The sequence below is a fragment of the Bombina bombina genome, chromosome 2 (genome assembly GCF_027579735.1).
Source record: "Bombina bombina isolate aBomBom1 chromosome 2, aBomBom1.pri, whole genome shotgun sequence".
Taxonomy (NCBI): domain Eukaryota; kingdom Metazoa; phylum Chordata; class Amphibia; order Anura; family Bombinatoridae; genus Bombina; species Bombina bombina.
The window spans coordinates 61,697,511-61,724,881 of record NC_069500.1 but is presented as its reverse complement, the minus strand read 5'-3'; the positions used below and the strand labels follow the sequence as shown (position 1 = coordinate 61,724,881).

General features: G+C 38.0%; 1 protein-coding gene across 2 annotated transcripts in view; it reads right to left on the bottom strand.

Moving 5' to 3' along the window:
- The window catches only part of ST8SIA5 (ST8 alpha-N-acetyl-neuraminide alpha-2,8-sialyltransferase 5), a 208,779-nt gene extending 195,282 nt beyond the window's left edge, over positions 1-13,497 (bottom strand). For both annotated transcript variants that reach the window (XM_053701078.1, XM_053701079.1), the window contains exon 1: positions 12,845-13,497. In XM_053701078.1, the coding sequence (XP_053557053.1) occupies positions 12,845-12,975 (131 nt within the window). In that variant the 5' untranslated portion in view covers positions 12,976-13,497. The remainder of the gene's footprint in view (positions 1-12,844) is intronic.
- Positions 13,498-27,371: the final 13,874 nt, after the last annotated feature.

Below are 27,371 nucleotides of genomic sequence, written 5' to 3'. Positions count from 1 at the left end.
TGTTGGGTTTCATGTCCATTTAGAGTACTTTTCGAGGAGTTTACAATCTAACACAAAGTTTAGCAAAATTTGACAAGAAAATGTTTGCAGTGAATACTTTTTTCTAACACAAGGGGACAATTCATCAAGCTCCGTATGAAGCTTAATGCAGCTGTTTCCGCCGCTCGCCGGAAACAGGAGTTGAGAAGCAGCAGGCTTAAGACGATCGGGTTGATTGACACCCCCTGCTAGCAGCCGATTGGCCACGAATCTGCAGGGGGCGGCATTGCACCAGCAGTTCGCAAGAGCTATATAAGGAGAGAAAGGGCGCCTCCAAGTGTAGCCAATACACAGTAAGATCTTGATACATGCAGTAAAGAATGGTACTCACAATTTGAAAAGGCAGAGATAATGCCTACGTGTGTGGTCTGGGTCCCAGTGACTGTGCACGATTGCAAGGGCAGCTCCTCTTTGTTGAAGCAATAATCTGCAGTCTGGAAAGTGAAAGGAAAGAAGAGGGCGACTCCTTGTGCAGATCAGTCAGTATAATGAGCACCCACTAATGGATACCAATTAGATGGATACTCACATAACATGAAGCACACTATAGTTCTAATGAAGCAAGCTGGGTATATTGTAGCGGCCCAGCGCACATAAACACCAAGGCTGTGATCTTGTTCCAAAAGCTGGTGGACCGTGAGTGAAGGACAGGAGACTCCAGTATAAAAAAATTGTTTTATGATCCAAAAAAGTTAAAAACAATTCACAGATAAAATACAAAATCATATATAATCAGTAAAACACGCTACACGTTTCTCAGCGCTAACCACGCTGTTTCCTCAGGCAGGTAGTTCGCAAGAGCTGCTGGTGCAATGATAAATGCCGACAGCATTTATTGATGTCCGCTGGCTTTCATAAATCAGCCCCGATGTCTCCACCTCAGCAATCCAGTTAATACCTTAAGAAATTGTATGAACAGCTGGAAACTGTGTACTAATCTGACTTTAGAGATCAATAGTCTGTCTGCATTGCGTATGGCTCTCAGTCACTATGTTATACAAACTAATCTGGTCTGCACATGATTTCAGTGGGTACAATTCACTAAGGTGTCTCTTCAGCCCTTGCAGCTTCACCAGTTCCTATGTAATTCCATACAAATGGTTCTCTAATGAAAGGAAAATGAGTCAAACAGGAACTTGGAAAGACTGGTGAATACTAAGGGGACGATTTATCAAGCTCCGCTGCTCCATAACCTGTCCGCCTGCTCTGAGCAGGCGGACAGACATCGCTGCAATTCAATTGATTGACACCCCCTGCTGGTGGCCGATTGGCCGCGAATCTGCAGAGGGCAGCGTTGCACCAGCATTTCACAAGAGCTGCAGGTGCAATGCTGAATACGGAGAGCGTATTGCTCTCCGCATTCAGTGAGGTCTGGCGGACTTGATCCACATTGTCGGATCAGGTCCGCCAGACCTTTGATAAATATCCCCCTAATTCTTTATAGCATGTCATTTTTATATTACCAATCCTAGTTAGCTGATGAAACATTTAATAAGCTTGCCTTAAAGGAACAGTCTAGTCAAAACTTTCATGATTCAGATAGGGCATGCAATTTTAAACAACTTTCCAGTTTACTTTTATCATTAAATTTGCTTGGTTATCTTGGAATTCTTTGTTGAAAGTTAAACCTAGGTAGGCTCATATGATAATTTCTAAGCCCTTGAAGGCTGCCTCTTAACTCAGTTCGCTGACAGTTTTTTCACAGCTAGACAGCACTAGTTCATGTGTGCCACATAGATAACTGTGCTCATTCCCGTGGAGTTATTTATGAGTCAGCACTGAGTTGGCTAAAATGCAAGTCTGTCAAAAGAGCTGAAATAAGGGGGCAGTCTGCAGAGGCTTAGATACAAGGTAATCACAGAGGTAAAACGTGTATTAATATAACAGTGTTGGTTATGCAAAACTGGGGAATAGGGAATGGGTAATAAAGGGATTATCTATCTTTTAAAACAATAAAAATGATGGAGTAGACTGTCCCTTTAACCTTTTTATAGCAAGAACCCCTACAGGAATACATTTGTATAAATATGTGACAGGTTGGTTTCAGATATACTTCTGTGCTTTCAGTAATTAATTTTAAAATCCAGTTTTACTGAATTCATTAATAGTGCACCTCTTACATTAGAAGCCACAAGTAATGAGGGAAGTAATATTCACATAACCACATTTCTGCATCTAACTTCAGCAAGTACGCAGACTCATTTGATTGTGGCACACTCAGGTATAGAACAATTACCTGGCACAATTAATCATGGCATGGTTTTCTTGCAATATTTCACTGTGGCTATATAGCTGGCACATGCCCGGGGCCGGCTCAACCATGGGACCAAGAGGGTCCGACGGACCCAGGCAGCACTTGACAAGGGGCAGCACTTCAGTAACTGAGTCAATCACTGTCAGAGTTACACTGCTCTCAGGAGCATAACCTCATCATGCACAAAGACCTAGCCGTTCAGGGGCGACATTCAAGGAGGGACAAGTGCATCTCTTCCCTAACTAATCTCACTTATTGTGCAATTGTGCATAAGCATTGGTTGCATGCAGGTAGGCAGGTTTAGTAAGGCCAGTGGTCAGGCCTAGTTTGTCAATAATCAAATTTTCTTCATTCTCTTGCTATCTTTATTTGAAAAGCAAGAATGTAAGTTTAGAAGCCAGCCCATTTTTGGTTCACAACCTGGGTTGTTTGCTTGATGATTGATGGCTAAATGCACGTACCAATAAACAAGTACTGTCCAGGGTTCTGAACCCAAAATTGGCTGGCTCATTAGCTTAGATGCCTTCTTTTTCAAATAAAGATAGCAAGAGAACAAAGAAAAATTGATAATAGGAGTAAATTAGAAAGTTGCTTACAATTGCATGCTCTGTCTGAATCATGAAAGAAAAAATTTGGGTTTAGTTTCCCTTTAAAGGGACAGTCTAGTCAAAAATAAACTTTCATGATTCAGATAGGGCATGTCATTTTAAACAACTTTCCAATTTACTTTTATAATCAATTTTGCTTTGTTCTCTTGGTATTCTTAGTTGAAAGCTAAACATAGGTAGGCTCATATGCTAATTTCTAAGCCCTTGAAGGCCGCCTCTTATCTGAATGCATTTGGGCAGTTTTTCACAACTAGAGGGCATTAGTTCATGTGTACCATATAGATAACATTGTGCTCACGCCCATGGAGTTACCTAGGAATCAGCACTAATTGGCTAAAATGCAAGTCTGTCAAAAGAACTGAAATAAGGGGGCAGTCTGCAGAGGATTAAATAAAAAGGTAATCACAGAGGTAAAAAGTGTATTTATATAACTGTGTTGGTTATGTAAAATTGAAGAACGGGTAATAAAGGGATTTTCTATCTTTTTAAACAATAACATTTCTAGTATAGACTGTCCCTTTAAAGGGACATGAAACCCAAACGTTTTCTTTCATGATTCAGACAGATCAAGTGATTTTAAACACCTTTACAATTTACTTCTAACATCAAATTTGCTTAATTCTCTTTTTATCGTTAGTTGAAAAGCATACCTACAACCGTTAGGCTCAGGAGCAGCAATGCATTACATGGAGCTAGCTGCCGATTGGTCGCTGCACATAAATGCCTCTTGTCATTGGTTCACCAAATGTGTTCAGCTTGATCGCAATAGTACATTGCTTCTCCTTCAACAAAGGATAACAAGAGAATGAAGAAAGTTTGATAATACAAGAAAATTTGAAAGCTGTTTAAAATGACATGCACAATTTTTGGGTTTCATATCCCTTTAAGGGTAGTACTAAGAAACACCATGTTTTGTAACTACATTTCCCATGATGCTCAGACAGCCTAAAGAGTATCAGCATCATGGGAAATGTAGTTCCAAAACATCTAGGGTGCCAATGTTGCTGACCCCTAGTCTAAAGGATAATGAATCTCCCACTCATGAATCACAAGCATTGCAGGTCCTGGGCAGGTAACTGCGAGTGAGCCAATCAGGAGTGGCGGTTGCACGTACGTGCCAATCACCAATCATATAAGTATAAACTGGGCTGGACAAACATCAGTTCACTACTAAGACCAAAAAGTGTCCAATCAGAAGAGAAAAATGTTATAGTCTACTCTTTATTAAATATAATAACACCACAGATTATTGTGTCTAGTCACCTACATATTATCCAGTATTTTTGTGAAGGGGAGCTGGCAACCCTATGTGTGAAATTTGTTAAGAGATGAGGTAAAGGGCTATATAGAAAGTACCACAATTTGCTAAATATAGATTATATTATAACTTGCTATAAGGTATGGCTAAGTTTAAGTTTATAATGCGTTAAAATACTTTTTAAATGTATTCAGACTTTTAAAAACATATTTTTATTCTTATTCTGCAAGTTAAAGGGACAGTATACTATAACATTGGTTTTCCCTTAATGTTTTTCCAACTACCAGCTGCAGAGTATACAATGTAAGAAATTTGCTTTTTTAAGGCTTATTTGTGTATTTGCAATTAGCCGATTTTGTGTTTTGAAGCCACAACTGAAATGCAGAAAAACCTCTGGAAAAAAGGTTTGAAAGCAAAATCTACATATACTCCACCAGCATCTATCTCACCACAAATGAATGTTTTTTCCCAGATTGTATGTAACAAGATAGAAACATTACCTATCTATAATGTTAATAATAACCTCACCCATTCTGAGAGACAGACTTTGAGTGACATAAGAACATGGACTGACGTAGTAATCAAGCCATCAGACAAGGGCGGAAACATAGTTGTATGGCCTAAAAACGATTATGTTGAGGAAGCTATGCGACAATTATCTAACCAAGATTGTTACAAAAAACTTTTGTTTAATCCTCAATCTGAGTATTTGGAACAATACAACAAACTCCTTTTAAAAGTGTGGAAAAATGGGATTATTACTAAAACCGAAAAAAACTTTCTGATACAAAAAAATCCAACTCTTGCTACTATATATTTTTTACCCAAGGTCCACAAAGACCTGTCCAAACCCCCAGGCAGACCCATAGTATCAGGAAATAATAACCTAACTGAGGCTGCTAGTAAATATATAGATCAAAGGTTAAGGGAATATCTTACCATGATGCCCTCGTATGTCCGTGATACTATGGAGGTTCTGAAAATGTTACAAAATATTCATTTAAATCATGACACCTGGCTTATTACAGCAGACGTTGAGTCCTTATACACCAGTATCAGACATAATGAGGGAATACAGGCAGTTAAATATTTCCTATCCACTAATGAATTTGAAAACAAAGAACATAATGAGTTTATTTTACTCCTTTTAAAATATGTACTGACCCATAATATCTTTACATTCAAAGATAGTTTTTTCCTGCAAACACAAGGCGCGGCAATGGGCACTTCGTGTGCCCCTACATATGCCAACCTTTTTCTAGGATTCTGGGAACAAAAAATTGTTTTCTCGGAGGGCATGGAAAGATTCACTAATCATGTGCCACTATGGATAAGGTACATTGATGATGTACTATTCATCTGGGAAGGCACACGTGAACATCTTGATGAATTTCTATCAGTGCTGAATGTTAATAACTTGAACATCAAGCTAACATATCAAGCAGATTTACATCAAATTGATTTTTTAGATCTTACAATTATAAAAAGCACGGAAGGTACCATTACAACTAAACTGTTTAGGAAAGAGACATCTACAAATTCCTTGTTACATAAGACAAGTGCACACCCGGGAAGTACTTTAAAAGCCATACCGTATGGTGAATTTCTATGACTAAGAAGGAATTGCTCCAATGTCTCTATTTATGAACAAGAAAGCAAACTTTTGACTACTAGGCTTTCACAACGAGGTTACAGCAACAGAGCCATAAAACAGGCTAAATACAAAGCACTGAAAACCTCCAGAGACTCACTACTATGCCCTAAAGTTAAAGACAATTCCACCATCATTCCAAGATTTATCACCACCTATAATCCTCAGATGCAGAGTGTTAGAAAAATATTCAATGAAAACTGGCATATTCTGAAGAGTGATCCTGAGCTTAAGGATTTAATAGGTGACAATGTGAAAATTGGATACAGGAGACCGAGGAACTTGAGAGATCATCTAGTACAGAGTCATTACCTACATACTCCTAAGAAAAGTGATACTGATCCAGGGATGTACCCCTGTGGAACCTGCTCAGTGTGTCCTTTTGTGAAGAAAATAAAAGATATTAAGGACAAATATGGTCAAACTCAAAAATTGAAACATCATTTCAACTGCAGATCCTCAGGTGTCATTTATATAATCTACTCTGAATGTGACAAGGCCTATGTAGGCATGACTACTAGAGAAGCAAGAGTCAGAATACTAGAACATAAAAATAACATCAAAAATGCAGAAAAAGACCAACAAAATGGAAAAAAAGATCACTAGTGTTGCAAAACACTTTTTATTAAAACATAAAAACCAACAGAATCACTTTAAATTTTCTGTTCTTCAGAAAATTTCTTTAGGCATTAGAGGGGGCAATCTTGAAGATTCACTACTTAAAGCAGAATGTCGTTGGATACCTCTGCTTAACACTGTATACCCCAATGGCCTAAATGAATTCAACAATTATAATGTGTACTTATAGAAACGTTTTTATTTGTTTTTTTCTATCTAAGGATGGTTAGCTCAAATATAAACATACTGTCTATTTAGGAATATCCTAGTATACACAGACTTTCCTTTATGTATTGGGTTTATATGTCCATAAGCACTTTCAATATTTTTGTGTTACTTTTTAACACCATTTATTATGTATTGTCAGCATCACCTTTACACTCCAAAATTACGCTGACTTTATACCTTATTTTTACACAGTTATTACTAATCTTTTTGAATTTTCACCCATTAAAAAATATTTTCAATTTCTCACAAAATAATTTTTCTTAAAAACATAAAGCAATTTTTCTTTTTTCTTTTTAATACATGTTATAATTTATGTCATGTGTGATTATCTTGTTTTCACTCACTGAGAATTTATACTTTTATTTTTCTCACTGATTTATTACTTAAGATAAGATTATGGCACTCTAACGCTATTTTCACTTACTGTCACCATATCACATGTATTGGAAACTGTGTTTACATCTTCCGCTTCTTTGCGTGTAAGATCATCAATGCTAACACAATTATAAATAACTTAATAAACGTTACTATAAACAACCCAATAAACGATACTATAAGTAATGTAACACTTTGATACATTCTGTATGTCTTGTCTCAGCATATTAATTTGCTCACGTACTGCGTAATTGACACATTGAGTCCTATTCCTTACTGAAATCCTATGTCACAGCCAGCTCATGATCCAATTGGATTTGATTAATGCCAGTCATTGTAATGTTGCATGTTAACCAATCAAATTGATTTGAGTCCTACCGCAATGAACCAATCGCTAAACAGGGGTGGGATTAAGATCGTCTTATACCCCGCTCTGTCCGGCCGGCGCGTACCCCTCTGAAGAAGCGTTATGTGAAACGCGCGTCAGGGGCACCTGCACGAGGTTATGGAACCTCGATTTTAATAGCTGACTCAGTCCAAATATTTAATTGCACCGCAGTGATTACGCTTATATACAGTGGCAGTTAACGTTAAATAAGGCCTCCGCTATAGAAGAGACCTTTTTCAGTCTAAGCTTAGCAGTTTTCTTTCCATTCGTGGGTAACCTGTGTTCAGAGTTATATACATAGTGACAGATAACGGTAAAACAGGCCTCCGCTATAGAAGAGACCTTTTTTAGTTCAGTCTAGCATATCTTTCCATTCGTGGGTAACCTGTTGGTATCTTTATACTCAGCTAGGTTGAACTGCAGCTCCATTTTGTTTCTTTGTCTCTAAAGCAAAGTGAATAACAGTCTGGCCAAAGGGCACACTGGGATTACAAACCGCTTTCAGCGGTGAATATGTGCTACAAAAGAAATCTTTTTTAGTTCAACTCAGTATATCTTTCCACTCGTGGGTAACCCTTTGGTATTCTTATATTCAGCCAGGCTGAACTGTAACTTTAATTTCTATCTTTTGTAAGCAAAGTTAATAATTGTTTGTACAAATTGTAAATTGAGATTACATCTAGCGATAAATAAGTGCATCACACTTACAAAGTGCATTTGATTTTCTAATTAACCATTTATGTATATGGTAGAAATTGATAACCCATGGCTGAAGCTAATATATAAAGACAACAGGACTAGCTAATACTTAAGCTGTGAGTTCAATTTCACAAGTACAATTGCTGTAACATCAAGTTGTATACAGCAAATAATATCAAGAATATTATATCAATTGCCTTTACAATATAATTGACAATACTCGTTGTCCTTAAAGGTATACATCGTACTTTAAAATTATCAATGACTTTGCTTTGATCGGGGTCCTTTAATGCCATCTTAACATATTTTTGTAAAATTGGCAATGATAAAACTTTAGAAACACAGCAAACCACTAGCTTTATTTTTGACTGATTGATTAATATACATATACGGAGTGAACTGTAGATTATTCTTGTAACTTTACAATTTTAGCACATAAACTGATAATTCGATGAGGTGTTATACATAATACCATTGTGCTCTTTTGTATAAGTACATACCAGATTAACGCCACCATAACTGCCAACTATATACTCACTCACCTACAGGGGTTGATTACCTAAATACATATAAATATCTCCATACCTCCTGCAGTGGAGTGATTGGTATTTCATAGGTGCAATTCAGATCAAATTATATTGTCTGAGTTCCAGCAAGTTTTAAATTGTATGAGTGTGAGTGTGCGTGAGTACTAGTCCAGCCGGACTATTACTATTATATTTTTCCAATAAAGTTATTTTGTGTGAATGCAGTTGTCAATGGTACTTCAAAGAATCTGAAATTTGATTTCACTTATTTTTTGAAAATTCTGATAGTGGGTTTTTAGTATTTAACTAGTCCAGTAACCAACAGTCTTTTTCTTTGCGCTGCAAAATTTCTCCTTTTTTGCATCTCATTGTACATTTTGATGGCTAAGTTTAAGTTTATAATGCGTTAAAATACTTTTTAAATGTATTCAGACTTTTAAAAACATTTTTATTCTTATTCTGCAAGTTAAAGGGACAGTATACTATAACATTGTTTTTCCCTTAATGTTTTTCCAATTACCAGCTGCAGAGTATACAATGTAAGAAATTTGCTTTTTTAAGGCTTATTTGTGTATTTGCAATTAGCCGATTTTGTGTTTTGAAGCCACAACCTAATAAAATGGGTTGAGCTTCTAGGTATAATCAGATCTCATTACTTTTTCACATTGTGTACATATACCTGCTTCTTTATCTTATATCTGTCCAAAAACCAATCACCAATGGAAAATTAACAGTGTATTACCTTATCTCTTCTATAACCCACTGGGAGTGTAATTTATTCTGCTGGCTGTGTTTACACAGCTTGGCCTTGAGGCCAAAAACTTTCAGTATGGGTGGGGATACCACAGGCTAAATTAACCATTTCAAATACCAATATAAGGATAATGGAAATACTTGTAAACAATTTAATACACTCCAGTAGGCAAAGTGGATCATTGGGAACAAATTAAAGGGGAGAACATTTTTGAGTAAATTGCCCCTTTAAAGAAAACCCTCTGGGTGTCACTTTGTAAAATCAGTCATAAATGAAAACCATGTAAAGGGACAGTCTACTCCAAAATCGTTATTGTTTCAAAAGATAGTTAATCTCTTTATTAGCCATTCCCCAGTTTTGCATAACCAACATGGTTATATTAATATACTTTTTACCTCTGTGATTACCTTGTATCTAATCCTCTGCTGACTGCCCTTTATCACATGGCTATTTTTATTTATTATCTATTGACTTGCATTTTAGCCAATTAGTGACGTGTCAGTCATAACTCCACGGGCGTGAGCACACTTATCTATAAGGCTCACATGAATTAGCAGTATCTTGTTGTGAAAAGCTAATAAAAAAGCATGTGATAAGAGGTTGTCTGTAGTGGCTTAGAAACAGGCAGCAATTTAGAAACTAAAATGTTATAAAGTATATTAATATAGCAATGTTGGTTGTGCAAAGTGGCGGAATGGGTAGTACAGGCATTATCTATCTTTTTAATAAGAATACAACACAGACAAGGTTGTGCGGTTATAGTCTAACTTGGTGGTTCCCTTTGACTGTTTTGGGACACATAAGCGAGCCTGCTGCCACATGTTTAAGAAACAGAAACTGCTTCTTTTTTCCTTTCCGCCACATCAGAAGCGGTGAGATTAGTCACCCAGACACTCGCTCATTCAGGGTGATTGACATTCCCTGCTCTAGCGTAATTGGTTGTGTTGGAAATGTAAAATTCTTGTTATTTGTTATTACTGTATAGACTTGTGCACAGATAAAAAAAAAGTTTATAAAGTATCATTTGACACAAAGAAAAAATCTTTTGTTTAGTCCAATTTTCATTAAGGGGGTTGTTCGGAATGTATTTGTTAATAAAAATCCTTTTGTCTAATATTTCCTATGGGAAACCCCTTCAGTACAGCAGAGGGATCAGATGGATAGAAGCGTAAAGCACCATTAAATACAGTACAATTGATTAATTAACAAATACACAATATAAAGGCAATGCAATAACATGTATTGTGAATTTTACTTCAATTTCCCTGCCGCCTTTATCATGTGACAGCCATTATCCAATAACAGGCTCATCCATTTAAAACTGAATTTTTACACATACTCTACGGAATTAATAAGTGATAATAATAATAATGCTCAGTTATTTATAGTTCCTCAGAAAATGTGCACAATTTCATAATGGAAGTAGATTGGAAAGTCTAATAAAACTGCATGCTCCATCTAAATCATGAAAGTTTTATATTGTCTTTAGTGTCCCTTTAAACTTAACTAAAGTTAAAGTAGTAGTTAATGCTACTGCTACACGATGCAACAAGCTTACATACTTACTGGCTGACACACAATGTTGCCTTTCTAAGTTATTGAATAGTGTAAATATGAACTTGTTTAAGCTTTTCCCTCCTGCAAAAAAAAAAAGACTTTCCCGTCTTTAAAGTAAAGGTTTTAAACGCACAAACAAATCAACTAAATTATTTTCTTGCATGCATTAGTTTGTATTGTTTTTTATTAAAAAGCTGTTCATTTTTAGATGAACAAAACTATGAAAAAATGTGTTGTCCGAAAACATGTCTATGCGACGTTTAGTACTTTATCTGTCCTTATGACTAGTCTATGGTTAGTATTATAGAGATTATCTATCTATCTCTTCCTCTTTTTGTGCACTATACAAATCTAAAACGTTTTATTTAGGTTACTAATTAAAGGGACAGTAAATGTATAAAACCTCTGCAATGTTTATGATTTACTGCAGAACATACAGGTGACTTGCAGAGGAAAATCACAATGCAAAGTGTAGTTTAGCACTCTCATTGATATTATTTAATGTGCTTGTCTGTCTGCCCCTTGCAAAAAGCCTCTTTTTGTATCTGACAATTAGATGCTGTATATCTGTCTTCACAGACAGAGTTTGCGCCCACTGCCCTTCTTACTTTATGGCGGTTGTAGAATGTCTCATTCTAAAGTAAGAACGAGTGCACAGCAGCAGAATTGCACTCTCCTGTCAATGAGGTGCCCAGTACAGAATCTGATTGGCTATACACTGATCCCCCCCAAAAAAAAGGAGTGGGCATCCAGACAAGATAAATACGCACTCATTAAAAAAAATTTCACTTTGCCAACCACCTGTGTAGCTTATATGCTGCTATGTTTCAGATACACTGCAGACGTCTTACAAGTTCACTATCCTTTTAATTGATAACCATAACAATACAAAAAAAGATTCTGTCCTTTAACTTTCTGGTATACACAATCACATATGTATTGGCAGTTCTAGGTAATGCTGGAGGTGCAGTGCACCCCCATTTACTACTGTATTACTGCAGCATTTCTAGAGCTCAACATTGCCAGCTGCCCTAAATATCCAAAGCAAGGAGACAGGTTAAGGAGATATAAGGGGCTGAAAAATTGGTAAGAATATGTATGAAAGGATGGGGTCCCTACCAGTATCACCATAACCCTTGATATTTCGTTTTTTTGGGACACATTTTGCACCCTCAAATATTGTAGACTAGATTCTAGAACCACTCCTGCACATGTGAATTATGTGTCCATCATACTTATCTAGTAAAATGTAATACACAGCCAAATAAAACAGTACAGCACCTCCTCTTAACCCCTAAAACAGGAACTTTAATAAGATGCCAGTTATCTCCAATAAAATGTACAAATATAAAATTGACATGGTGCATTCAACAATACTGCTTATTTTATTACTCAATCCTTCCCATGCCAGACAGCGCAATAAGTTAATACTTCAGTATATCCCCTTGCATGAACTGTATGTGTGTGTGTATATGTGTGTGTGTGTGTGTGTGTGTGTGTGTGTGTGTATGTGTGTGTGTGTGTGTGTGTGTGTGTGTATATATATCTGTGTGTGTGTATGTATGTATGTGTGTATATATATATATATATATATATATATATATATGTATGTGTGTGTGTGTGTGTGTGTGTGTGTGTGTATATATATCTGTGTGTGTGTATGTATGTATGTGTGTATATATATATATATATATATATATATATGTATGTGTGTGTGTGTGTGTGTGTATATATATCTGTGTGTGTGTATGTATGTATGTACACACACACACACACACATATATATATATATATATATATATATATATATATATATATATATATATATTATGCATTTTTTCAGCAATGTAGGGGTTATCAGCTCCCATGGGATCTGCTGGGTCCTTACCTCTTCAAGTAGTTCCTGCCATATAGAATTTGTTGCATCAAGGTCACCAGAGCAAAGGCGCAAATGAAAATAAAGAATAAAGTTCTGTTCCCCAGTAGGTCCCTGCTGGCTGAGGGGTCCGCATACCTCATTGCTTCAGGAAACCCCCAAACAAATCCACACACAAAAAAAAGTATCCAGCACACAGCCGTCTGCTTATTGCTGGATTGCAGAGATTGTATCCTTGTTATTCACAGTGAGCAGCTCACAAGCCCCTTGCACAGCCCCCTTGTGCTCCAGGACAAGGTGGCCCATTGTGGCTCTGTGGCGAGTCTCCAGGAGCCCAGGACGTGGGGGACATATAAAGCAAGCCCACTCGGGTCAGGTATAGGCTCAGACCCACTGCCAGCAGCCAACCCCCACTCTCTATCCCTCCTCCTCCTCCTTCCTAGTAATTATGTACTCCAGTTCCGAATGACTTGAGCAGGGTAGCAGCAATGCACATGGAAAATAATACCGTGTGCTCGGCTACCATAGTGCCAGAGAAAAGCACACCGTCCCCATCCGCTGCACGGAAAATAATACGTGACTGGGATAAGCTATTTTTGAACAAGTATTTAATTCACTCCCAGCCTCTGCAATGCACAGCAGCAATGCCAGGATGGCTGGGGGGAACTAAGTACCGCATTTGGCGCTGACAGCCGGAGCATGTGGACGAGCGCACTACGCTCTGCATTTCCACTCTGCCTCCCTCATTGTGTCTCCCTCATCGGTGGTTTGGAGCTGATGTTCTCCTGACTAAGCACAACCAAGGTCACACTGTGCATCTATTCAAGGACAGAGAGGCTTCTGCTGCAGCGCCCTATGGCAATGCAGCAGGATCACACACTCTGTCACTTCATCCTTCTTTCCTCCTAACAGTTCTAGACACATTTTACTGGGGGGCCAAGGTGGGGCCAGTGTTTAATCAGAGGGGCACAGAACTAGAAGAAGAAAAAGGTAGAGGCATTGGTCTCATTTCACAAGTAACCATCCATGGGCAGATACTGTTGATTACTCAATAAATGTATTATTTATTGAAATGCAGTTTAGAATGTTTTATGGGCATAAACAAATTGTCTATGGGCAACTGGGCATACCCACCCATGCAGCTTTCAGAATATTTGTTATGGGCATACAAGAGAGACCTGGAGGTAATTACGTTATACTAATCCACTTCAGGCTTCACAATACTGGTATAAGGGTATAAAGGAATAACCTGTAGGAAATCATATTATAAAATCCCACTATTTACATAGTATATGGTATATATTATTATTATTATTCTTTATTTATAAAGCGCCAACAGATTCCGCAGCGCTGTTCATAGGTAACAAAGATAAAAGGACAGTACAATATGAGACACCAAACAAAATTTAACAAACAAATACAGGAGGAATTGGGAGCCCTGTTCCCGTGGGAACTTACAATCTAAATGGGTAGGAGGGTGAGAAACAGGAGGTGGGGACTGCAAAGTTGGGAATGATGTTAGTGTGAAGTTAGATGAGGGCAACTATTAGGCAAGTGGAATTCATTAGTTACTGATTTGGTTATAGGCTTCCCTGAACAAGAAGGTCTTTAGGGAGCTTTTAAAGGAGGAGAGGTTGGGGGAAAGTCTGACAGCACGAGGAAGTGCGTTCCAGAGGGTTGGTGCCGCACGAGAGAAGTCCTGTAGTCTAGCATGAGCGGAGGTGATGGTAGAAGAGGCAAGGAGTAGATCGTTGTTGGATCTTAGGGGACGGGCTGGAGTATATTTGTTGATGAGTGAGGACAGGTATGGGGGGGCTGCATTGGTAAGGGCTTTGTAGGTCATAGTGAGAATTTTGAATTTAATTCTGCTGTGAATGGGGAGCCAGTGAAGGGACTCACAGAAGGGTGCGGCAGATACAGAGCGTCGGGAGAGGTGGATTAGCCTAGCAGAGGCATTTAGGATGGATTGAAGGGGGGAGAGGCGGGAGAGAGGAAGGCCAGTTAGTAGGTTGTTACACTAGTCTAGCCGGGAAATTACTAGGGAATGGATTAGCTGTTTAGTAGGAATACATTGAGAGCAGATCACATAAACCTAAACCATTATTAATATTTTCTAGTAATATATAACCAGCATGGAGACAATCACCCCCTAGTTCAATATCTAGCCCACAAAAAACTGAAAACATTAATTGGAATGGTCCAAACTAAAACTTCTTGGAGAGAATCAAAATGAAAGATAAAAAACATAAGAAATGCATTGGATATATTTAAAATCAGTGAACTTAATTTCATTGCTGTTTGGTTTTATCTGCAGTAGGTAGAAGCGAGGATCATTCTGACTTACAACATTGCTGCAGATAATTATACACAGAATGTTATTCAAAGGGCGACTGTATAATGCTCATATATTCATAATATTTTTTAATAGATATTACCGGGCAGCTCAGGCCCCCGTGTAGAACCACAACTGCCTCCTAATATCAATAATACAAAAATAAAACTCAATATTACAAATAAAAACGTAATTATGTTATGTAAAAAAGTGATCTATGCCATTAGTTATTAGCTTAGTTAGATTTAAAGGGTTATGAAACCCAAAAATGTCTCGCACGTTCCAAACAGAGAATACAATTTTAAACGTCTTTCTAATTTACTTATATCATCAAATTTGCTTCATTCTCTTGGTATCATTTGTTGGAGGAGCAGCAATGCACAACTGGGAGCTAGCAGAAAATACTGGGTTAGCCAAATACAAGAGGCATATATGTGAAGCCACCAATTAGTAGTTAGCTCCCATTTAGGGTTGCCACCTTCAATACAGAAAAATAAGGGACGCCTGCAGCAGCGGGGGCCACACCATTCGGGGCCACGATGACCACAGGCCCGATGATGTGCCAGTGGACGTGGTGTTAAATCACAACTTAAAACTTGTTTTTAATATGCAGAAGAAGGGGGTGTCTGCTTTTTTTGCTACAGAACCACTTGCAGTGGGTGTTTCAGATAACCTTTTTAACAGTGCTAAACTGGGATCTTCTAAGTAAGTTTTTAAATGGTTTTACACTGGATTTTTTTAGCTCAGCATCTGTGCATATTCTTCTTTATAGTAATGTCTATTACATGCAGTTAAATGAAAATTGGTGTATACTGGCCCTTTACGTATTTAGAGTAATTTATCATTAAACTAGAATGTCCTTTTATTGCATTATATTGCTTCTCTAATTACAATTGTAGGGAATTACAAATTTAGGTAAATTTTAAGGAAACTTGGAAGCCAATGATATATATAGGTATATGAAGAATAAGCCATAAAGGATTGAGAAGCCCATGGATTTGACATGCACTGTCCTATAGCGTCTGTATACCTAAGCTAGGGTACCCATATATACGCATCCCAGCCCTATTCAAAATCATGCAAAGTAGCACATATAACAGACCTGTGTCACACTTTCCCAGGCATGTACACTGTTGCAGGGAGCAATATAAGCTTGCATTTATTTCATCTCTGGCAGTCGTATTATATATTGTGTGAATTGCTAAAACAAATAAAAAGGTTTGTCATGCCAAGACTAATTTGCATCAAATCAATTCCCTATCTGGTTGCTGGCAAACTCCTTAGCAAGCATTGGGCAAAAAGAGTCAAGAAACCTATACACACTGGAAAAATAGTAATTATTTAGTATAATTTTTATATTGCCTTTTTGCTTAATGCTGCAGTCCTCCATGCTTTTTGTTTGGGTATTATTTAAAGACAATGTTGTGCTGTATGTTGCACATCCTGTCACAACATTAGATCACAAGTTCACACACTTTACTTTCACGGGATACCAACAACTAATGCTCCAGAAGTAAACAACTATACAGATAAACACTGGTACCAGAACGATCCTTCCTACAGCTATACATAGCAAGGTAAAGGCAAAGCCACAATTACCACAGCTAAACCCATTCGCTGCTAAATAAGCCCTGCACATCAGCTGCCGGACGTCCTGGAAGCAAAATGGTTAATTGTCACATCCTGCTGTGCACCAAATCATTTAAGCTGCTTTTTAACTCACTTACCAGTTGTGTGCAATTAATTTTATTATTATAGCACCGGTTCCCCGCCAGCCAGCGTACTCAAGACACCGGGTGCAAATCCTCTTCATTCTATTCTCTTTGCTTGAACTGCTTCCCGCCACATCGACACTACCAAGCCCACCCCGCCCACCAATCACTCCACGGCCACCGCCTCTGCACCGCTTGTCACTGGGTCCTCCGGACCCCTACCAACATGGCCACGGTGGCTGCCAACCAGTAGAAAATACTGGACAAACCCCGTCCCGTATTGATTCAAAACGGGACGTGCTGTTTTAGTCTCAAATACAGGACAATTCCGTATTTTAAGGGACGGGTGGCAACCCTACTCCCAGTACTGCATTGCTGCTCTTGAGCCATACCTAGGTATGCTTTTTAACAAAGGATACCAAGAAAAGAAGCAAATTAGATCATAGAAGTACACTGGAAAGTTGTTTAAAACTGCATGCTTTATCTAAATCATGAAAGTTTAATTCTGATTTTATTGTCCCTTTCAAGGGACATAATAATGCAGTAAAACTCTTTGCAGAATTTTATTATTGCATGAATTCTTGCAAGTTACAATGTGCTTAACACATGTAAAGCGGTAAACAAACATTTTATGTATTGCATTAAAGTGTTTTATTACATTAAAGGGACACAAAGCCCAACATTTTTCTTTCATGATTCAGAAAAAACTTTCTAATTTACTTCTATTATAAAATTTGTGTCGTTCTCATGTTATTCTTTGTTGAAGAGATACCTAGATAGTAAGTGTGCACGTGTCTGGAGCATTGCAAGACAGGAAATAGTGCTGACATCCAGTGCTCTTGCTAATGTATAACTGTTGCAAAACTGCTGCTATATAGTTCTGAAGACACGTGCACACTCCTGAGCTTACCTTACTGCTTTTCAACAAAGGATAACAAGAAAACAAAGAAAACTTAATAATACAAATAAATTGGAAAGTTGTTTAAAATTGTATGTTCTATCTGAATAATGAAATATTTTTGGGGGGTATTATGTCCCTTTAATAGAAAACAATACATGGGCAGAATTCAGTGGCGTATTAAGGTTTTGTGCTGCCCTAGGCACTCAAAATAACCCCCCCCCTCTAAGGTTTTAGGCCTTTTTTAGCTGTGATATTTTTTGGTCAGGGAGTAAAGTGATTTTTTTATGGCATCTAAAGCATGGAGAATTATCTGCATTAGACATTAAAATAGCTTTTAAAAAGGTTCATTAAAATTAAAATCACGCCAGACTGATCCGACTAGGGTGATTGATAAGCCCTGCTCTGCTCTTGCACGATGGTTTGCACAAGAGCAGGAGACTTGTGCAATGATAAATACAAACAGCAAAAGCTGCCTGCTCCTTACAATATAGCCGGAGAGTTGCCACCTGTCCGAGATTGGACCAGAAAGTCTGAGTTTCAAAGTGTGTCCCTGTGTTTAAAGCATTGTCAGGACCAGACAAACACACGTCTGTATTTTTATGAGTATTTGGCAAGCTTAACTCATGCATGTATGGGCTTCACATGCCTACATAGTACCGTTGTCGTCCCACACGTATCCTGCAGCTTGTGATGCGACACACAAGCACTCTTGCAGGGAGAGTAGGGCACAATAGCCCGCCAGTTTGCCATAAGTGGAGAAATCAGGGCCAACACAGCTCACGTTTGCTTAGGTCCCTAAATTCAGCCCTGCTTTTGTCCCACATGCTGTGCGCACTTAGCACAGGACAGAAAAGAGCTGAATTAAGGGACTTTTATATACGTCAGAATCAATCATTTTATCATGTCTACTTTTTACTAAAATGCCTTGCTTTATCATTCCCTATATGTTTTGCTTTCCTTGTTTTCTTTTTTTTTACTTTTATTTTAAATATTGAATATAAAAATTGAAAGTAAGCATACATGGGCCACTGGGTTGTACTTGCCCCCTGGGCCAAAAGTTGCCCGTCCTCCCCTGCAATCTAACACAGACTCCGCTCGGTAATTGTGGTCAGGAAGAGATGAGAGGAACCCGGAAATCAGTGTGAGTTAGATGAGAACTAGAATCATGAAGAGAGGGTAAGTGAAGACAAGCAGGGAATTGCTTTTTTAAACAGTATGATTTCTTTTTCCATTGTAGTTTAGTAGAGCAAACAAAATAGTGTCACAGTCAGTTTAAATGTCTTCCCTTGACAACATCTCTGGTTTGGTGCAGTTAAGAGGGATTACTAAGTTCTGCTCACACATGTACAGACACACAGATTTACACACAAAAGGTGCATACTTGCAGCCAGAAAACTAGAAACCACAGGGCCCAGGTGCAGGAATCTAAGAAGGACACCCCCACCCCAATAAAAAATGAATTTGATACTTTTTAAAAAAAAAATTTGAATCAAACACTCACATTACATGTCTGCAAAAGGAGGTATATAGTGAGTCAGTGACACAGTCTGTAATCTGCCGGTGAGATGGCTAGCCTGACCCTACCCGCCCCAGTACTTTATAGAGTGACCACAGTGGTCTGTGACATGGTCCAGCCCCCCGTACTGTATATAGTGGTACTGTATAGTGACACTGTTTGCCCCCCATGCTATAGTAACAAAGTCTGTAATTTGCTGGTTCCACAAACATACACACATACATGCATACATACACACACAGTCACATACACACACACATACATGCATAAATACACACACAGTCACATACATACATACACACACACACATACATGCATAAATACACACACAGTCACATACATACATACGCACACACACACATACATGCATAAATACACACACAGTCACATACACACACACACATACATGCATAAATACACACACAGTCACATACACACACACATACATGCATAAATACACACACAGTCACATACATACATACAAACACACACATACATGCATAAATACACACACAGTCACATACATACATACACACACACACATACATGCATAAATACACACACAGTCACATACATACATACGCACACACACACATACATGCATAAATACACACACAGTCACATACACACACACACACACATACATGCATAAATACACACACAGTCACATACACACACACATACATGCATAAATACACACACAGTCACATACATACATACAAACACACACATACATGCATAAATACACACACAGTCACATACATACATACACACACACACACACATACATGCATAAATACACACACGGTCACATACATACATACGCACACACACACATACATGCATAAATACACACACAGTCACATACACACACACATACATGCATAAATACACACACAGTCACATACACACACACATATTGCAGTACCTATGTGACAGATTCACAGTGAGTTTATATTGCAGTACCTATGTGACAGATTCACAGTGAGTTTATATTGCAGTACCTATGTGACAGATTCACAGTAAGTTTATACAGCAGTACCTATGTGACAGATACACAGTGAGTTTATAAGGCAGTACCTATGTGACAGACTCACAGTGAGTTTATACGGCAGTACCTATGTGACAGACTCACAGTGAGTTTATACGGCAGTACCTATGTGACAGACTCACAGTGAGTTTATACGGCAGTACCTATGTGACAGAATCACAGTGAGTTTATACAGCAGTACCTATGAGACAGATTCACAGTGAGTTTATACAGCAGTACCTATGTGACAGATTCACAGTGAGTTTATACAGCAGTACCTATGTGACAGACTCACAGTGAGTTTATAAGGCAGTACCTATGTGACAGACTCACAGTGAGTTTATACGGCAGTACCTATGTGACAGACTCACAGTGAGTTTATAAGGCAGTACCTATGTGACAGATTCACAGTGAGTTTATATTGCAGTACCTATGTGACAGATTCACAGTGAGTTTATACAGCAGTATCTATGTGACAGATTCACAGTAAGTTTATACAGCAGTACCTATGTGACAGATTCACAGTGAGTTTATATTGCAGTACCTATGTGACAGATTCACAGTGAGTTTATATTGCAGTACCTATGTGACAGATTCACAGTGAGTAAATATTGCAGTACCTATGTGACAGATTCACAGTGAGTTTATACAGCAGTACCTATGTGACAGATTCACAGTAAGTTTATACAGCAGTACCTATGTGACAGATTCACAGTGAGTTTATACAGCAGTACCTAAGTGACAGAATGAGAGTGAGTTTATATGGCAGTATTAATGTGACAGAATCACAGTGAGTTTATATGGCAGTACCTATCTGACAGATTCACAGTAAGTTTATATTGCAGTACCTATGTGACAGACTTACAGTAAGTTTATACAGCAGTACCTATGTGACAGAATCACAGTGAGTTTATACAGCAGTACCTATCTGACAGAATCGCAGTGAGTTTATACAGCAGTAACTATCTGACAGAATAGCAGTGAGTTTATATGGCAGTACCTATGTGACAGATACACAGTGAGTTTATATGGCAGTACCTATGTGACAGATTCACAGTGAGTTTATACAGCAGTACCTATGTCACAGAATCACAGTGAGTTTATACAGCAGTACCTATGTGACAGATACACAGTGAGTTTATAGGGCAGTAACTATGACAGATAAACAGTGAGTTTATACAGCAGTACCTATGTGACAGAATCGCAGTGAGTTTATACGGCAGTACCTATGCTACAGAATCACAGTGAGGTTTATATGGCAGTACCTATGTGACAGACTCACAGTGAGTTTATACGGCAGTACCTATGTAACAGATACACAGTGAACTTATATGGCAGTACCTATGTGACAGAATCACAGTAAGTTTATACGGCAGTACCTATGTGACAGAATCACAGTGAGTTTATACAGCAGTACCTATGTGACAGAATCACAGTGAGTTTATACGGCAGTACCTATGTGACAGAATCACAGTGAGTTTATACAGCAGTACCTATGTGACAGAATCACAGTGAGTTTATACAGCAGTACCTATGTGACATAATCACAGTGAGTTTATATGGCAGTACCTATGTGACAGAATCACAGTAAGTTTATACAGCAGTACCTATGTGACAGAATCACAGTGAGTTTATACAGCAGTACCTATGTGACATAATCACAGTGAGTTTATATGGCAGTACCTAAGTGACAGAATGAGAGTGAGTTTATATGGCAGTATTAATGTGACAGAATCACAGTGAGTTTATACAGCAGTTCCATATGTGACAGATTCACAGTGAGTTTATACAGCAGTTCCATATGTGACAGATTCACAGTGAGTTTATACAGCAGTTCCATATGTGACAGAATGAGAGTGAGTTTATATGGCAGTATTAATGTGACAGATTCACACTGAGTTTATACAGCAGTACCTAAGTGACAGAATGAGAGTGAGTTTATATGGCAGTATTAATGTGACAGAATCACAGTGAGTTTATACAGCAGTTCCATATGTGACAGATTCACAGTGAGTTTATACAGCAGTTCCATATGGGACAGATTCACAGTGAGTTTATACAGCAGTACCTATGTGACAGATTCACAGTGAGTTTATACAGCAGTACCTATGTGACCGAATCACAGTGAGTTTATAAGGCAGTACCTAAGTGACAGAATCACAGTCAGTTTATACAGCAGTACCTATGTGACAGAATCACAGTGAGTTTATACAGCAGTACCTATGTGACAGAATCACAGTGAGTTTATACAGCAGTACCTATGTGACAGAATCACAGTGAGTTTATACAGCAGTACCTATGTGACAGAATCACAGTGAGCTTATACAGCAGTACCTATCTGAAAGAATCACAGTGAGTTTATACAGCAGTACCTATCTGAAAGAATCACAGTGAGTTTATAAGGCAGTACCTAAGTGACAGAATCACAGTCAGTTTATACAGCAGTACCTAAGTGACAGAATCACAGTGAGTTTATATAGCAGAGCAGTACCTATGTGACAGAATCACAGTGAGTTTATAAGGCAGTACCTATGTGACAGAATCACAGTGAGTTTATACAGCAGTACCTATGTGACAGAATCACAGTGAGTTTATACAGCAGTACCTATGTGACAGAGTCACAGTGAGTTTATACAGCAGTACCTATGTGACAGAGTCACAGTGAGTTTATACAGCAGTACCTATGTGATAGACTCACAGTAAGTTTATACAGCAGTACCTATGTGATAGACTCACAGTAAGTTTATACAGCAGTACCTAAGTGACAGAATGAGAGTGAGTTTATATGGCAGTATTATTGTGACAGAATCACATTAAGTTTATATGGGCAGTACCCATGACAGAATCACAGTGAGTTTATACAGCAGTATCTATGTGACAGATTCACAGTAAGTTTATACAGCATTACCTATGTGACAGATTCACAGTAAGTTTGTACAGCAGTACCTATGTGACAGATTCACAGTAAGTTTATACAGCAGTACCTATGTGACAGAATCACAGTGAGTTTATATGCCAGTACCTATGTGACAGATTCACAGTGAGCTTATACAGCAGTACCTATGTGACAGAATCACAGTGAGTTTATACGGTAGTACCTATGTGACAGATTCACAGTGAGTTTATATGGCAGTACCTATGTGACAGACTCACAGTGAGTTTATATGGCAGTACCTATGTGACAGATACACAGTGAGTTTATACGGCAGTACCTATGTGACAGACTCACAGTGAGTTTATACGGCAGTACCTATGTGACAGATTCACAGTGAGTTTATATTGCAGTACCTATGTGACAGACTCACAGTGAGTTTATATGGCAGTACTTATGTGACAGACTCACAGTGAGTTTATATTGCAGTACCTATGTGACAGAATCACAGTGAGTTTATACGGCAGTACCTATGTGACAGAATCACAGTGAGTTTATACGGCAGTACCTATGACAGAATCACATTGAGTTTATACGGTAGTACCTATGTGACAGACTCACAGTGAGTTTATATGGCAGTACCTATGTGACAGATACACAGTGAGTTTATACGGCAGTACCTATGTGACAGATTCACAGTGAACTTATATGGCAGTACCTATGTGACAGAATTACAGTGAACTTATATGGCAGTACCTATGTGACAGATTCACAGTGAACTTATATGGCAGTACCTATGTGACAGATTCACAGTGAACTTACAGTAAGTTTATACGGCAGTACCTATATGACAGATTCACAGTGAGCTTATATGGCAGTACCTATATGACAGATTCACAGTGCGCTTATATGGCAGTACCTATTTGACAGACTCACAGTGAGTTTAATATGGCAGTACCTATGTGACAGAATCACAGTGGGTTTATATGGCAGTACCTATGTGACAGACTCACAGTGGGTTTATATGGCAGTACCTATGTGACAGAATCACAGTGAGTTTATATGGCAGTGCCTATGTGACAGACTCACAGTGGGTTTATATGGCAGTACATATGTGACAGAATCACAGTGAGCTTATACGGCATTACCTATGTGACAGATTTACAGTGAGCTTATATGGCAGTACCTATGTGACAGAATCACAGTGAGTTTATATTGCAATACCTATGTGACAGAATCACAGTGAGGTTTATATGGCAGTACCTATGTGACAGAATCACAGTGAGTTTATACGGCAGTACCTATGTGACAGAATCACAGTGAGTTTATACAGCAGTACCTAGGTGACAGAATCACAGTGAGTTTATACGCAGCACCTATGTGACAGAATCACAGTGAGTTTATACAGCAGTACCTAGGTGACAGAATCACAGTGAGTTTATACAGCAGTACCTATGTGACAGAATCACTGAGTTTATATTGCAGTACTTATGTGACAGACTCACAGTGAGTTTATACGGCAGTACCTATGTGACAGAATCACAGTGAGTTTATAAGGCAGTACCTATGTGACAGACTCACAGTGAGTTTATACGGCAGTACCTATGTGACAGAATCACAGTGAGTTTATAGGACAGTACCTATGTAACAGAATCACAGTGAGTTTATAGGGCAGTACCTATGTGACAGAATCACAGTGAGTTTATAGGACAGTACCTATGTAACAGAATCACAGTGAGTTTATAGGGCAGTACCTATGTGACAGAATCACAGTGAGTTTATAGGGCAGTACCTATGTGACAGAATCACAGTGAGTTTATAGGGCAGTACCTATGTGACAGAATCACAGTGAGTTTATAGGGCAGTACCTATGTGACAGAATCACAGTGAGTTTATAAGGCAGTACCTATGTGACAGAATCACAGTGAGTTTATACAGCAGTACCTATGTGACAGACTCACAGTGAGTTTATAAGGCAGTACCTATGTGACAGAATCACAGTGAGTTTATAGGGCAGTACCTATGTGACAGAATCACAGTGAGTTTATAAGGCAGTACCTATGTGACAATCACAGTGAGTTTATACAGAAGTACCTATGTGACAGAATCACAGTGAGTTTATAGGGCAGTACCTATGTGACAGACTCACAGTGAGTTTATACGTCAGTACCTATGTGACAGAATCACAGTGAGTTTATAGGGCAGTACCTATGACAGATACACAGTGAGTTTATACGGCAGTAGATTAAAATATGTATTCAGGTGCGCTAGGACAATAGATATCAAACACCCCCTTTATTAGACAATATCCCCAATTATTGTCTCAAGAGCTAGATATAGGAAAAAAGGGTTAGTTAAAGGGAGGCGCTAGAAGCCAAAGATATCAACACTAAAAGTATTTAATAATATCAATATTGGATTAAAACATACAAATAACTATGGATATTATAAAAGGGACGTCTCCCTAGGGTTAATGTTAAATACACAATGACAGATTGTTATCTGCTAAAATGGTAAATATATCATATACACAAAAAAATATATATGAAAAATAAAATCAAATCAAGGATATACAACTCTAAAAACAAACCATCCTATAATAAAAGACAAAAGACTGTTATGAAATCCCAAATTAGCATTGCTACTATTAATGACTGAGATTGCCACAAAAAATCTCTCTTCACAATAAACAATGTTGTTATTGCTATCAGCTTTTCTCACTCAGAGAAGAAAGTTAGTCTCTTATAGATGATACTGTCTCCTTGGAACTGAATTTTTACCACCAAGCTGTCAATACCAAATAAATGTTTATGTGGAGGATTAAACATACACCTCTTATCCTTCAAATAATAACTTTTTCGTTGGCATAGATTATCACTTTCTTGTATAAGTAGTAATATGTTCCTTATATGTGTATGGTACGTTACCCAAAACCTTCTTAATGGGACGGAGTTATCCCCCTCGCTCGGTATTTCTCCTCGAGCGGGTCCGACTGGAGATTTTCGGCGTCTGACGTCACCAAAAGAAATTCCGGTTAGGAAAACAGGCCGGTTCCTGCGCTGTTTCCGACCGCTGTATTAAAGGTCCTTACAGATGAGCCCTGCACTTAGTGCTGTGCACGCAGGGAAAGGTGGGCAATGTGGTAGGTGTCCAAAACTTCTTACCACCACAAATCCCAAGGATGTGATAAATCAATCATACATCAAAGTTCCAATATATTTCATAACCCGGGTTATATGTTAGAAATTTGATGAAAAGTGGAAAACTTGAAACAAAGAGTGCCAAAATTACACTGCCAACACAACGACACGTTTCGCCCTCCTATGGGCTTTTTCAAGATAGTGGTGGCAAGTGTAAGTGTCCCTATTTAAAGGGTTATCCTTCATTCTGATTGGAAATGGCCTTAATTGACAGCTTCTCTTAAGGTGGTATTGCAATCTCAGCTCCTTCAATATCTTTTAAGGAGGTACAACTAGATATATACCTATCATTGTCCAAGTTAGGATGTAGTTTAAAAACATGTCAAAAACTCCAAGAAAATACATAATATTCGTATTTCAAAAGTATTACAAAACATATTTAATTATCTAGCACTTATTTTCATATGATTTCCTACTTATTTAGGGTAGGGTATTTGCCACCAAATTCGTTTATATTTAATTAGTAGGATGGTTGTAACCAAGGTACTATGGTAAATGCAATACACACTTCCGTAAAAACTGGATTGATTATTTCTATATGTTTTGTAATACTTTTGAAATACTAATATTATGTATTTTCTTGGAGTTTTTGACGTCAGACGCCGAAAATCTCCAGTCGGACCCGCTCGAGGAGAAATACTGAGCGAGGGGGATAACTCCGTCCCATTAAGAAGGTTTTGGGTAACGTACCATACACATATAAGGATTTTTTGTGGCAATCTCAGTCATTAATAGTAGCAATGCTAATTTGGGATTTCATAACAGTCTTTTGTCTTTTATTATAGGATGGTTTGTTTTTAGAGTTGTATATCCTTGATTTTATTTTATTTTTCATATATTTTTTTTTGTGTATATGATATATTTAACATTTTAGCAGATAACAATCTGTCATTGTGTATTTAACATTAACCCTAGGGAGACGTCCCTTTTATAATATCCATAGTTATTTATATGTTTTAATCCAATATTGATATTA